The sequence below is a fragment of the Phoca vitulina genome, unplaced genomic scaffold (genome assembly GCF_004348235.1).
Source record: "Phoca vitulina isolate PV1807 unplaced genomic scaffold, GSC_HSeal_1.0 scaffold55, whole genome shotgun sequence".
In the NCBI taxonomy this organism is placed as follows: Eukaryota; Metazoa; Chordata; class Mammalia; order Carnivora; family Phocidae; genus Phoca; species Phoca vitulina.
This window is the reverse complement of record NW_022589758.1, coordinates 5,736,470-5,751,495: the sequence shown is the minus strand read 5'-3', so window position 1 is coordinate 5,751,495 and position 15,026 is coordinate 5,736,470. Positions and strand designations below refer to the sequence as shown.

At 42.4% G+C, this 15,026-nt stretch overlaps 1 protein-coding gene across 9 annotated transcripts in view; it reads left to right on the top strand.

The window, feature by feature from the left end:
* Positions 1 to 15,026, top strand: part of SH3KBP1 (SH3 domain containing kinase binding protein 1) — a 327,794-nt gene that overhangs the window by 199,408 nt on the left and 113,360 nt on the right. The window contains exon 1 of one of the 9 annotated variants that reach the window (XM_032389638.1): positions 6,718 to 8,198. The exons of the other annotated variants lie outside the window; for them this stretch is intronic. Within the exon in view, the coding sequence (XP_032245529.1) occupies positions 8,184 to 8,198 (15 nt within the window). The 5' untranslated portion in view covers positions 6,718 to 8,183. Of the gene's footprint in view, positions 1 to 6,717; positions 8,199 to 15,026 lie in introns of those variants that run through there. 9 annotated transcript variants of the gene reach the window in all.

The following is a 15,026-nucleotide window of genomic DNA, read 5'->3' as shown; positions in this document are numbered from 1 at the left end:
TACTCACTATATGTTCAGCCCTGGGGACACAGTGGTGAATGAGACCGGGTCACTGCCCTCGGGGAGCTGCAGAAAAGTAAACAAGCAATAATAATACAGTGTGGGGAATGCCACAAGTTGAGATCAGGTTGAGAACACAGTGCTGAGCTGTAGGAGCCCTTGGGCATGGTAGGAAGTGATAAGTTGTGAGGGAAGCGGGAGAATGAGTGTTCATGTACGAGTGTGTGTACCTCCTTCCTACAGGAAGTAATGTCTAGACTTCCTGTAGGAAGTAATGTTTTTAGGCCTACCGGAAGTGATGTTTAGGCTGAGAACCATGGTGTCCAGTAGACATTCATTAAGCCAGGGAGCACAAAGTTATCAAGGTGAGAAGAGCAGCATGTATTAATGCCTTGAAGGGAAATTGAAATAGCACAGAGCATGTGTCAAGGCTTCAGCAGGAAGTGGAAAGATGAGAATAGAGAAGGAGCAGGGCCTAGATCAGGAAGGGCCTGGTGACTTGTTAAAGAGTTTGGACTTGATCTTAAAGGCAGTGAGGAGCTATCAGTGGGGAGCTGTTTTCAACAAGAGCGTGATATGATCAGGTAGGTGGTTTAGAGAAAGTATTCCAATTTACAGTGGGAGGAGTGGATTACAGAAGACAGGGTGACTAAAATTGAGGAGAGAGGTTAACAGAAACTTATGTTGGCTCTCCCACTGCCCCTGCAATCTAGTTTCTAAACCAGTTAATGAATAAGATGAGTCAGTAGATGGGGAATCAAAATAATATTTTTGTTCCTTTTTTCAGTATGGATATCCATTTCACCCAGCACTGCTTATTGAAAAGATCATCCTTTCTGCACTGCACAGCCATTATCACCTTTGTCATAATTTAAGTGGCTATGTATGTGTTAGTCCGTTTCTGGACTCTCTGTTCTATTGGTCTATATTTGTCCTTGAACTTATTCTATACTACCTCAATTACTATAGCTTTATAGTCAGTCTTGATATCTGGCAATTTAAATCTGCAATCTTTGTTCCTCTTCTTCAAGATTTCCTGGGCTATTCTTGACCCCTTGTATTTTCATATAAATTTTAGAATCAGCTTGTCACCCCCCCACCAAAACAAACAAACAAACAAACAAACAAACCTTTGGGATTTTGATTGGGATTGCATTGACTCTATAGATACGTTTGGGAAGAATTGATCACTTTCCAATCCATGAACATGGTATATTTCTCTATTTATGTAGCTCTTATTTCATTGTGTGAAAATTCCTCAAAGCTGTACACTTAAGATTTGTGCTCCTTTCTCTACCTATGTTATATAGCATTGCTGTTATTGATGAAGGCAAAGTTGAAGGATATAGATGAGTGTGAGAGCCAAATTGGCCTGCCAGCTGATCCCCAGAATTAGACAGACCCACCCACCCAGTCTCAGCAACATTATACTAAAGCAGACCCATGTGAGATAGAAGGGCCTGCCCCTTGGGGAAGAGCAGAGGCTAACTTCGAAGAGGAGGAAAGAGAAGAGTTGAGCTGAACATGCCTAGTTTATTTTTTTGAAATTCACCTATCGGAGAAGTCATTTCATTCTCCTAGGGGAAAGTGAGCAAGGGGGTAGAGAGTTCCAGGAGTGTCCATTTGCATCCAGAAAGTGTCCATTTGGGTTCCCTTGTACATGGCAAGAAACATCAAGAGACGAGAAATAGTTTTTCTCTCTGACAGTTTTGAGGTGTTGTGATAGATGGTTTGGGAAAATATTTTGAAGGTAGAATGAAGAAATTTGATAGTATGTGGAGGATAAAGGAGAGGGAGGACTTGAAGATGATGCCTTGGGCACCCGGCTTAAGCAGCTAGGTGGTAGTATCATTCCCTGGTTAGAGACCACAGGAGAAGAAAGATATTTGGGAAGGAGAGAGGTCATGGGTTGTCTCAGACTAGCTGGATTTCTTAGGTACTTGTGGGCCCATCAAGTGGAGGCATCCAGCGGGCTGTTGGATAAAAAAGTCTGGTGATTGAGAGAGAACTGTAGATGTAGGTTTGAGAGTCATCAGCCTAGAGTTTCGGTTGGAAGACTATAAGCAAGAAGGCAACCCAGACAGGACCTTATTCTCATGAATACGGCTGGTACCTTCTATCCTCCACCTGTGGACCCAAGAGGGAATTTCCTCATCAGGCTGCTTCCCTGTGATCCCAGCCTGGCCCCAGTCTTTTTGTAAACTCCTTCCCTTTTCATGAGTCACTCAGATGATCACTCTGGTGAAACACTTAGGGAAGGGAATGTCAAGTATTACACATGGGTGGGTAAATTACAGATACTCAGGGGAGTCCCAGGACCTAACCTGACATGCCTTTATGTAGAATAATCTTGGCTTTTTGATGCCAGCTCATTCCATGCCCAGGCTCTTTACATTGGTTGTTTACAGGATTCCCTACAAAGAAATTCTCCAAGAAGCTCCTTTCCCATGGTCTTTCTGCCTTAGCTGATTGCCATTTGTGACTTCTGATGTCTCTTTCTTGCAATGATCCTGTGTTCTTTCTTCGTTTGCTACCACATCCCACAACCTGACATTGTGTTTGTGACAGTCTCTTCAGCTCTAATCATCTTGGATCTCATTTGTCACCCAAATTAATGCCTTTGTAATATCAACATTGTAGCTTTCACTTGTAACAGAGAGTGATAATTAAAATTGTATATAGATGAGCTACTAATCATTTTTTTAATCAGCCGAATTGCAGTAAGAGAAATTTTACGATTTTCATACATAGGCAGTCTTTTTATCCATTTAGTAAAAATTCATCAAGCTGTATACTTAAGTACAATTAAAACATGTAAACATCTAAAATGATGATCTTCATTCCTTAAAAATGAGAGATTTATGTCTCTAATCTTTGAAGACTAGAAATAAGCTCTGGGGATCTTCAGGAGCTAACGGTATCTTCTTTGACTAATGAAACACAACTCGGTCAAAACCTTGTTGTGATTACCTGAGACCTATAATATTAGATGGCCCTCATTTTGGTTGAAAGATAAGATTATGTGACATCTCTTGAGCAGTTGGAAAATCCGTGGTTTTTAATGAGTAGATGGTATTAAGATGCCCACTGGTTGCCTGGGTAAATGGTCTGGGATTTTCAGACTTCATTTTCTGTGTTATCTTTCCCCAAAGTGTCTCTGTTAAGTTTTCTTAACTAGGAGAAGTAAGGACAGGGGTGTTGGTAGGAAAAGGGAACCAGACACGGGATTACAAGATTACTCTTTGACATGTTAGATATTGTTTACTGTTCTATATATGCTTGACATATACTTTCAAAAACACTCAGTATAGTAGTATTTTCTAAGAAATGTTTAATTGCAGCCAGAATATCACCAAGGATTGCATTCCCGTAAGGCCTTAAATTTATGTTTTTAGGAGTGTAGTGGTTATTAAGCATGCAGGCCAGGTTGCCTGGGTTCACATCCCACCTCTGACTCTTCCTGGGACAGACTACCTAAGCACTCAGTGCTTTAGATTCCTCATCTGTAAAATTAGAATACCAATAGGACATGCTCCATATGGTTGTCACGAGGAGTGAGTAACACAAAAAATGGGTAGAAAAGTGCCTGGCATATAATCATCACTTGATTAATGTTCATAGTTATTATTGCTGCCCTTCTGGTTATTAGAACAGAAGGAATGCCTGTAAATAGCAGAGTAGTTTCCAGGATCATTTCTTTAACTTTTTCTTTTTTAAAAAAAAATTTTTTTTTAGATTTTTTAAAAAGATTTTATTTATTTATTTGAGAGAGAGAGAGCATGAGAGGGGAGTGGGTCAGAGGGAGAAGCAGACTCCCCGCTGAGCAGGGAGCCTGATGGAGGACTCGATCCCAGGGCTCCAGGATCATGACCTGAGCCGAAGGCAGTTGCTCAACCAACTGAGCCACCAGGCATCCCATCTTTAACTTTTTCTTAAGGAAAATTTCAAACTCAGAGAAGTAGAATTGAATTGTGCTATGTCTGGATAGCTGTTTGTTTGACATCACCAAGTCTTAAATATTAGCCATTAGAAAGTAAGTGTCATGATTTTGGACCTTGCCATCATATTCCTATTTATAACTCCTTGAAAACCTTTGTTAAACTGTAGTGGGCCCTCAATAAATATTTGTGGACTGGATACATGAATATAATGTTTTGTCCTAATCCAGTTGAAATTATGAAGGAAGACTCATTATGTTTGGGGTCTGCTTGTGGTCTGGCTACAGATTCACTTTCTCATTTGTTTATTAATTGGCTCATTCATTCACTTACTGAAGCTTTATTGAATGTCTTTTATGGATCTGCAGCGGCAGCTCTGGAAATTTCTAGATAAATGAGCTCAGGAGTGGCAATCCATTTGTAAAGGAGTCAGCTAGGTGGCATGTCTGGATTCTGTATTAGCATGATACATGCATATTTTTTACCTGGCAGGATATTTGTTTGGGATGAGGTGGATCTGGTGTAGTTAACTGGAATGGAGTTAACACCTCCTCCCCTGCATCGCGCCTTGAATGAGCTGTCACATCCAGGCCTCTCATTTAGTGCTTTGCATTATGTATGCGTGGGAGAAAAGTGGGTGGGTATAAAAGTCATTATGATGCAGGGGAAAAGGACTAGCAGAGGTATGTCCAAAGCATGAAAGAGAATAGGGGAAGGAGCTATTACCTCTCCTGGAGGTCCAGAAGGAAGGGATGGGGTATCAAGCAAAGTGAGATTTGAGCAAAGTATTAAAAGATAAATGGGCTATCGTGGTACTGGTAGCATGTGCATGGACAAAGAGAGAGTATGGTTATGCAGAAGGGCTGTATTTGGCTGGAGTACAGGGGATGTGGTTGCGGTGGTGGAGGAGGAGGTAGGGGGATGGAGGGGAGGTGGGCCCTCTTCCCCCAGGGCTCTGCCAGCCGCTTCACGCGAGCTGTACTTCTGGGTGAGCTGGCCGGTCGGTGGAGGAGTTCCGTTGGGGAGTGGCATGATCAGATTGGCACTTTAGAGATAACCGGGGAGGTGCTGAGCAATGTGAACTGGAGATGAGGAGGAAGTAGCTGGGAGAGTTGCCAGCCCCGGGGCTCCGTGGTTGATGACTAATTGGCCAGGCACCAGGAACTTCTAGTAGCTCTTGGAAAGGGGCAGATGGACCCACCTCATGCGCACTCTTTGAGCTGGGCCGCTGTAGCCTGGGTTGGCAGCAGAACTGACAGAAGAGCCAAGTTTCCTTTCAAAGAAAACTCTTTTGTGTATTATGGGAAGCAAAAGGCTAGGACTCGGCATTCAGCTCTCTTTGTTAAGAGATAGGCTAAGGATATAGAGATAATAAATAAATGAAGTTGGGAAGGCATTGTTAAATACATTTCTGTAGATATATTCATGAATATTATGTATGTCTCTACATCACACATGTACATTTATTTATGTATGCATATACATGCCTCCAGCTTATCTCCCTAATTAGCTTTTTTTTTTTAAGATTTTATTTACTTGACACAGAGAGAGCGAGAGAGAGACAGAGAGCAAGCACAAGCAGGGGGAACGGCAAGCAGGGGAGAAGCAGGCTCCCCGCTGATCAGGGAGCCCGATGCGGGACTCGATCCCAGGACCCCGGGACCATGACCTAAGCCGAAGGCAGACGCTTGATGACTGAGCCACCCAGGCGCCCTCCTAATTAGCTTTTTAATAAACTTTTGATTTTAGGGGTGCCTGGGTGGCTCAGTCAGTTAAGCGTCTGTCTTCGGCTCAGGTCATGATCCTGGGGTCCTGGGATCGAGTCCTGCATCGGGCTCCCTGCTCAGCGGGAACCCTGATTCTCCCTCTGCCTCTGCCCCTCCCCCTGCCTGTGCTCGCTCTCCCTCTCCCTCTCTCTGACAAATAAATAAATAAATAAATAAATAAATAAATAAATAAATAAATAAAATCTTTAAAAAAGATTTTTAATTTTAGAATAGTTTTAGATTTGTAGAATAGTTGTAAAGATGATACAGAGAGTTCCCACATACCCTGCACCTAGTTTGCTCTGTTCTTAACATCTCACATTAATCTGGTACATTTGTCACAATTAATGAACCAATATTGATATATGATTATTAATTCCGTCCTTTCTTCAGATTTCCTTAGGTTTTGCCTGATGTCCTTTCTCTGTTCCAGGATCCCATCTAGGATACCCCATTGCATCACATCTCCTCAGGCCCCTCTTGGCTATCGCAGTTTCTCAGACTTGCCATGTTTTTGATAACCTTGGCAATTTGGAGAAAATTTTCAGAATGTCCTTAAATTAGCATTTGTCCGACATTTTTCTCATGCTTAGACTGCAGTGGTGGATTTGGGGAGGAAGACCACAGTGGGGAAGGGCCATTCTCATCACATCATATCAAGGGCGCATCCCATCAGCATGACTGCTCACTGTTGATGTTGACTTTGGTCACCTAACTGAGGTCGTGTTTATCAGGTTTCTTCACTGGAAAGTTGTTCTGTTTTTTTCCCTTTTTCTAGTTTCTACTCTTTAAAAAAAAAAAAAAAGATTTTATTTATTTGAGAGAGACAGAGATAGCGACAGAGATAGCATGAGAGAGCATGAGCAGGAAGGAGAGGGAGAAGCAGGCTTCCCGCAGAGCAGGGAGCCCGATGTGGGGCTCGATCCCAGGACCCTGGGATCATGACCTGAGCCGAAGGCAGATGCCTAACCGACTGAGCCACCCAGGCACCCCTAGATTCAACTCTTTAGAAAGAAGTCACAATGTGTACCTCGCACTTAAGGAGTGGGGAGTTCCGCTCCCCTCCTTGAGGGAGGAGTATCGTCATCAATTAGTGGGAATTCTCTGCAGGCAATTTGTCTATTCTCTCCATCCTAATTAAGTTTTGATAAGGTGATTTCTTATCTGCCCCCTAAATTCCAAATGTTAATTCCCTACCGCCTGCACCACCTTGCCGTTCGCAGCCTACTGACATCTCCCACATTTGTTTTCTTGCGTGATATATAAACAGACCTATGTCTTATTTACCCAAGCAGATTGCACATTTCTTGAGCACTGAGGTAGCATCTCGTTCAAAACCCCCTACACCACCGGCAGTTACTAAATATTGAATAAGTGGTTTTTAAATTAGTACAATTCAAAAATTCAAAAATTCCCCATAGTTAGGAAGTGAAACGGGTCCTCAGAGTGTGAGTACATGAGAACTGTGGTAAGGTGAGGGTACTGTTGACTTGGTACCCTGCCCTGTGATATAGTCCTGAATTTGTGATAGCGGCTAATAGGGTGCTTACTTTGTACCAGCTACTTTATTAAGCACTTGATATATATTACCTATTTAATCTTCCAGACAACCCTATAGATTGGTGCTTTTATCCCCATTTTATAGATAAGGAAACTGAGGTGAATGGAGGTTAAATGAGTTGCTCAAAATCACACCACTGAGAAGTGGTCCAGCTGGGATTTTGGTCTCAGACACTCTGGCTCTAGAGTTTTAAACTCTTAACCACTGGGCTCTAAATCCATTGAAGTGGTGATTAAAATGGTATCTCATTTGGGGCCAAAACAAGATTGCTATTTAAACATTTTATCCCAGTCTGTGAGGATACTACCAACAACATGGCTAGCAACAGTTTTGCTGGAGTTTTCCTAGGGTGAATGTTTCTATAAAGCCATCGCTGTTTTTTTCCTTCTTCAGTTTTTTTTCTTTTTTTTTTAAATGAGTAATTTTTGTGTATTACCATTAATTTCACGTCTTTAAAATACAGGTATTTTTACCACGGACATTTCACATACAAACCATATTCTAGATCTGTGTCACTCCCCATCAGATTATCTGTTGAGAGATAGTGGGCTTTTTATTTTCTCTCTGATGTTTTTAAACAGAAGTGGCTGCTGGGTCCTGCCAAATAAACACTCCTTCAGTGTGTTCCTTGTCTGAATGGTCACACCTGTGGGTCCCCGGGAGACAGCTACATTCCTCCAGCGATGCAGGCGAGGGAGGAGGACTTCTCGCAAAGCCACCCAAGCCATGAATCGGCTCTGGCTTCCTGAACCGTAAACAAATGCGAGCTTTGTTCTCCCTATTGCTCATTTGGTCCCAAGTATGACTCAGGGTTAGGCTGGGTCCTTCAGGCTCTGTGCCTTTAGCTGTTAGAAGGAAGTGGGAGGGTTCCAGGGTAGTTCTGGGACCTTTTCAAACTGAAGAAAGGAGGCTGACTGCATGATGGGAGAAGAGGTATTTCTTTCTTTGCTTTTAGAGATGTAATAAGTCCCCTTAATCTTGCATCTTGTCTGCGCTGTTTTCTAACGAGACTTGTAATGGGTTTGCCCTGGTGGGTTACAAAGAGTGTCTGCAGGCCAGGATCACCCTCAGAGGGCCAGGGGGTGGGGGCGTGGATCTGCAAAGGAAGAACCTATAGTGCGGAGGAGTCTTTTCTCAAGTCAGATGTTGCACCGGAACTCCGTAGCTGTTTTAACACCCCCCACCCCTTTGGTCAATCCGGCCATTGATTTTTACAGATGTTTTCAATTTCTCTGTGTCTTGGGTTTTCATGTGCTCATACTGCAGAGAGTCATTTAGATGGGCAGTTTGCACAAGCAGTAACTGTTACACCATGCCACCGAGATGTTTAGCAATTACAGATGTTTGTGCAGTAAACAAATCCAGCTTGCTCTTCAGGTTAACTTAGGAGAGAAGAATATGTCCCCCCAGAGTTAACCAGCTACGGGGCATTTCACTCTTGGAAGGCATGGACATTTGGAATTTTCCTGGTGAGTGGAGAAGCTGTGAGTAGTGACTTCTGGGTGCTGGTGAACTGTTGTTGTTGTCTTTTTTTTTTTTATAGAGGTAAAGATGTTTGGCTAATTGCGTAGGACTGAGCATTTATATTCATTTGCTTATATATACAGCAAAATAAAGACACTAAATTATTTGACATTCCAACAGTTTGCTAGTGATAGGTGGTCTTGTTTCTCTCTGTGGGTTGTTCATGTTTGTCTACCTAAAAGCAGAAGTCTGTCATTTTCCAAACACAAAATAAAATTCCCTAAATAAACCACAGCATAAGTAAGGCTTACAGTGCGTCATATGTCTTCCATATTCCTGTCTCTTGTTAAAAAAATTTTTAAAGGGGAGAGTGGATGATATCTATAAAATATGTCTCTTTGTGTCTTTTTCTATTGGCTTTAACTCGTCATGTCTTCAGAATTACATGAAAAGGAAGATAGCATGACAAAAGGAAACACATTGTTTTAACACATCACTTTAGGAGTAGGAGAACTTCTTGAAAAGTTTTTTAATGGCGTCTAATGCTTGTCTAGAAGGACATGAGTGCTGACAGCAGCTGGCTAACGTAAAAATCTACTCCTCCGCAATGGATGGAGAGAATTTTCTTGTTGAAAGCTATCTTAAATTTGCTGCTGCTGCTGCTGATGATGATTATTATTATTGCCAGATATCATTGTTCTGAGTTCTGAAAAGTAGACATGACGATTAGATATTTATCTGCAAAATTCAGCTGGTGACTCTTTGAGAAAGGAGTGAAAGAAAGCACGTTGATTGTAAGGTGTGAGCTACGGGAAGAGGCTCAGCAATGGCACTGAGCTCCTGCAGGGGCCTCTCTGGCTCCCTCAGGCTAGGGCCTGGAGAGGGCACAGGCAGGGTGGCCCCTGGCACCCTTAAAGGTTTTGTGACTTCTAGGGCGCCTGGGTGGCTCAGTTGGTTACGCAACTGCCTTCGGCTCAGGTCATGATCCTGGAGTCCCGGGATCGAGTCCCGCATCGGGCTCCCTGCTCAGCAGGGAGTCTGCTTCTCCCTCTGACCCTCCCCCCTCTCATGCTCTCTCTCTCATTCTCTCTCTCAAATAAATAAATAAAATCTTTAAAAAAAAAAAAAAAGGTTTTGTGACTTCTAAACTACTAATTCGCATTATTGAACCCCGCCCCCACCTGACCACTTTGCTTATTCGTTTCTCAAAATGGAAATAGCCCTGTTACTTCTCTGATTACAGGAGTTCTTTAAAATGATTATTATAATAATAAAAACTCAAAGTTAAAGAATATGAATAAATTGCCCTTAATCCTATTATCCAGGAGCAACCGTTTTATATGTATCCTTCCAGACTCTTACCAGAACAGGAGTGTCCATGCATCTTTAATATGACACATGAAGTCATATTAAATGTTACCTGTTTTTAGAACTTAACATATTATGGGCCCCCCTTTCTTTCAGACAAGTGCAAGGTCATCCCTTGTACAGGCGTACCACCATTTATTAAACCAATCCTCCTGTAATAACTATTTAGATTGCTTCCACGTTTTTAATATTAAGAACAGCATTCTTGTATATGCATCATTGTACCTGCCCTGATTATTTTCTCAGGCTGAATTTTTAAGAGAGGAATTTCCAGGTTAAAGGCTGACTTAATTCTGGTTGGTTTTGTTTATAATGAAAATGGCCTAAGTACATGTTAAAAAAATTCCAACAGAAAAAAAGTAAGACTTTCTCAGTCTCACGCACTCAGCTTTACTTGCCAGTGGAAATCCCCATAAAAGTTTTCTATGTACTCCTATAGAAATGTAGGATGTTTTGGGGGTGCCTGGGTGGCTCGGTCAGTTAAGCGTCTGCCTTTGGCTCAGGTCATGATCCCAGGGTCCTGGGATCGAGCCCCACGTCCGGGCTCTCTGCTCAGTGGGGAGCCTGCTTCTCCCTCTCCCTCTGCCTGCCGCTCCCCCACTTGTGCTCTCTCTCTCTCGCTCCATCAAATAAATAAATAAAATCTTTTTAAAAAAAGAAATGTAGAATATTTTTATTGCAGTAAATTATACATAATACCATTTATCCATTATTAAGTGTACAATTCAGTGGCATTAAATATGTTCATGTTAATGTGCAACCGTCATCACCATCCATCTCCAGAACCCAGAACTTTTTCATCTTCCCACAATAAAACTCTGTACCCCTTAAAACATTAACTTCTCATTCTCCCCTCCTCCTAGCAATCACCACGTGACTTTCTATCTCTATGAATTTAACTCTCCTGGGTACCTCTTATAAATGGAGTCATAAAATATTTATCCTTTTGTGTCTGGCTTATTTCACCTAGTGTAATGTCTTCAAGGTTCATCTCTGTTGTAGCAGGTGTCGGAATTTCCTTCCTTTTTAAGGCTAAATAATATTCCACTGTATGGCTACGTCACAATATGTTTATCCATTCTTCCACTGATAGACATTTAGGTTGTTTCTACCTTTTGGCTACTGTGAATAATGCTAAAATGAGCACTGGCCTACTGATACCTATGTGAGTCCTTGCTCTCAATTCTTTTGGGTATATTCCCAGAGGTAGAATTACTGGATCATATGTAATTCTATTTTTAATTTTTGTGACACTGCCATACTGTTTTCCATAGCAGCTGCGCCATTTTGCATTCCTGCCAGTAGTGCACAGGGGTTCCAGTTTCTCCACATCATCGCCAGCACTTGTCATTCTCTGTTTGCTTTATGACAGCCTTCCTAATGGCTGTGAAGTGGTAGCTCATTGCTGTTAGAATTGGTGTTTAATGTGTGTTCATGGTTGCTTATCACTAAGGGGAAAGGATACCATTCTTCTCATCTTAGAATAATAAGTTGAGGAAAAGGTCTTCTGTCTGAGAAGCCCGATGAACTAGCAGATCAGTTACACAATCCCAAGAGATCGCAGATGGCTTGAGGGAAGGACTAGGCCCCCTGTTCCTCAGTCCCTGAAGAAAAGAGGAGCAGGGAGCCCAGGTGGTTGCTTGCTTTCAGGGTTTAATGGTGACCAGGACTGCTGCTTCTCTTCACCCCCGCCCCCCGAAGGTATATGGAGAGTGGATTCAAAATAGTTCTTCTGAGAAAAGATGAATTTCTTTTTTGTGCTATCGTTAATTCTAAATGATAGTACCTCATTTATCCTACATAGTAGGGAAAGCTGGTTTTATGACTGATTTTTTCTCTCCTCACCTTCTGCTCTGGAATTCTTTGGGGATAGGAATGAAAGTCCTTCCTTTTGTACATTCACTGAATCATTCATTTGATTCAGTTGATATTTTTCAGTGGGGTGGACTGAAGTATCTACAAGTATTTCATTGTGGCTCTCTTTTCTTCTTTACTTATATTAATAACTATTTCATAATATTTATAATCTTGAAGTTTGCAGATGCTTTTCATTCCTTGAAGTCAAGGTTTTAACAATTTCTATGTGGCCATTAAAAGGGTCACGCATATGTACCTAACTGGTCTTTTTCTCACTGATATTCTCACTACCTGTAGAATGATAGTCTAAACAACTGAATTTCAGTGGGATGGATTAAGTTGAGTGCTCTATAAAAACTGGCAACTTTATTTTTTTTAAGATTTTATTTATTTATTATTTATTTGAGAGAGCGCATGCACATGCGTGCCCATGAGTCAGGGGAGGGGCAGAGGGGGAGGGAGGGGGGGGGAAAGAATCTCAGGCAGACTCCATGCCAAGTGCGGAGCCCGATGCAGGGCTCATCCCACAGCTCTGTAATCATGACCTGAGCCGAAACCAAGAGTCGGGCGCTCGACTGACTGAACCACCCAGGCGTCCCCAAACTGGCAACTTTCAAACAAGCTGCCCATCTTACTTTGCACGATGGTGTGTCTTTTCTTACATGTAAACAATTTAGATCATGGAGATTGTTCGGTCAGCAACCTGTTTTGTACTTTTCTGTGGCATCAGAGGCCATTTAAAAAGGATGAGATGACAGCCTTATTCTCAACGCAGGCTTTTACTGGTGGAGGCCAGATCCCAAATAGATGTGTCCCCATAAATGCTCTTGAAGCAAATGGAAGCAGAAGCACAGTAACCCCTACTTACACCTCTGATAGAGCTTTCTCTCTCTCTCTCTCAACCTGGGCTATAAAATGAACAATTGACAAATTAAGAGTATGCGGGAATTGCCTTAAAAGCTGCTTCTTCATCAAAAGGCCATCATTAAGCCATTTCATGGATGGCCCCTGACTCAGGAGTCTCACCTCCATTAAACTTGCACTTGAACTTTTAGAAATAGAGGAGGCAATGTTTGGACAACTAAAGGCAGATATTTGGGGTCTCTGTCATTTAGAAGCTGTATTTCTTTTGTGCTCATTTAAGATGAGGAAGTTAGAAGTGGTAAAGATGAATTTACTGCCTCATTTTCTTTTTTCTTCTTTCACTTGCTAAGCGTTTTCACCCACCAGCGATTTTAATATGTTTTGCTCCATTTGTTTTGGTAGCATCTGTTCAGTCTGTTCTTTTTATTTTGATTTCTTAGTTGGGCTTTTCATTTTCTCTCTCTACCAGAAGCAGTTTTTCTGAGAGTTCTTGAGTACCTTTTCTAGACTATTAAGAAAGTGGATAAGAGAAGTAATGACGTAAAGTCTTGAGATATTTGATCCTGGGGTAGTCCCGACTTGCCCCCCTGGTACGGTGCTAGCCCTGTCTGGTTGCTGCACCGAGAGAGCTGTCCACATTATGTGTCCTATGTGTCTCATTTCAGATAGAGTTCTTTTGCTTCAAACCCCAGTACCCCCTCCACATTCAGGCGTTATTAGAAACAGAGAAAGTCGGCTTGCTCATAATTTACAGTCCTGTTTTTTCTGGTGATGGGAATACAGATATTGTTTTTTGATTTGCAAGAGGCTGAAACATTACAAAGCTGGTAGCTCTGTGCCCACGCATGTAAGTAATCTGCCCAAGCGATGCATGTCACACTGTCCCTTCGCGGTATAGAGGTGAGCAGGACATAATGGATGGGTGACCTTACTGTGCGTTCCAGTAAGGGATAGGATCTCTGACATTTTGGTGTTATTTTGTATGCATTTGTATGAACCAAGAGTTCAAACAACTCCAGGTTTTTCTGACTAGAGCCTTTAGTCATAGGCCACTGGGCAGGAGAGCAGAAAAGCATCCAAATAAGATATGAAAAGAGGTCTTGAAAAAATTAGCGAGGCCGAAAGAGATACAGCCAGGTCAGGGGAGGGATCGCTATTTCCAAGTACTAAGAAATGGTTTTATGGGGCCATAGAGCAGTATGCTTGCATGTAGCCCATCCCTGACTTCAGTCTAGAAAGTCTATATGAAATGAAAAGTCTAATGTGGGTTGATTGTCTTGTTATGAAATTCAGTGACTAGAAAGAGACCAGGGTATCTAGAGAGGCTGTGACTGAAGGCAGTGAATGGAAATGGTCAAGAAACCAGAAATCAGGTGCTGTGGACAAGCAATGGTCATCTTTGCAAAGAGAGAAGGCTAAACGGAGTTTGGGAGGAAATGAAGAATTACATGGGGTTTGAGGGTTGCTTGTTCTCTGGGCCCCCGATGGCTGAAAAAGGGGGAGCCCTCTATAACCTGAGGCATGGTGATCAGGTTAGGAATAAGGGGGAAGTGGCCAATACTGAGGCCTGATAAAGTCTTCCTTGTTGTGTGGCAAGGAGGACGTGGAAATCTTTTCCTAAAAGTCCCCGTAGAATTGGATAGATAACCATCTGAAACCCATCTCTCTGAAATAAACTAAGTTTAATAACTCAGGAGTTAGGACATAGGTTAAAAACTCCAGAAGTTCAATGCTTGCTTTTTGTCATCATCTTCTGTGAATCTGTGTTGTTTTCCCTGCACGGAGCCTGTAGTGGGTCTTTGTGGAAGGCACCGAGAGGAACTGCTGCTCTCAGGAACTCAGAAGTGGAAAGCACTGAAAAGAATGTTCTCCATTGTAATAGAAAAGGACAAGGAATTTCTCAAGACCAGAAAATGCATCAATTGGGATATTTTACTGTGCACATTCTCTCTCCCCCCCGCCCCCGCAAAACAAACAAAACATACCTTTTAAAAAATAACGTAGAACTATAAAAAGTGCCATTTAAGAAAGCCCATGATTGGGGCGCCTGGGTGGCTCAGTTGGTTAAGCGACTGCCTTCGGCTCAGGTCATGATCCTGGAGTCCCGGGATCGAGTCCCGCATCGGGCTCCCTGCTCGGCGGGGAGTCTGCTTCTCCCTCTGACCCTCCCCCCTCTCATGTGCTCTCTCTCTCCTCTCATCCGCTCTC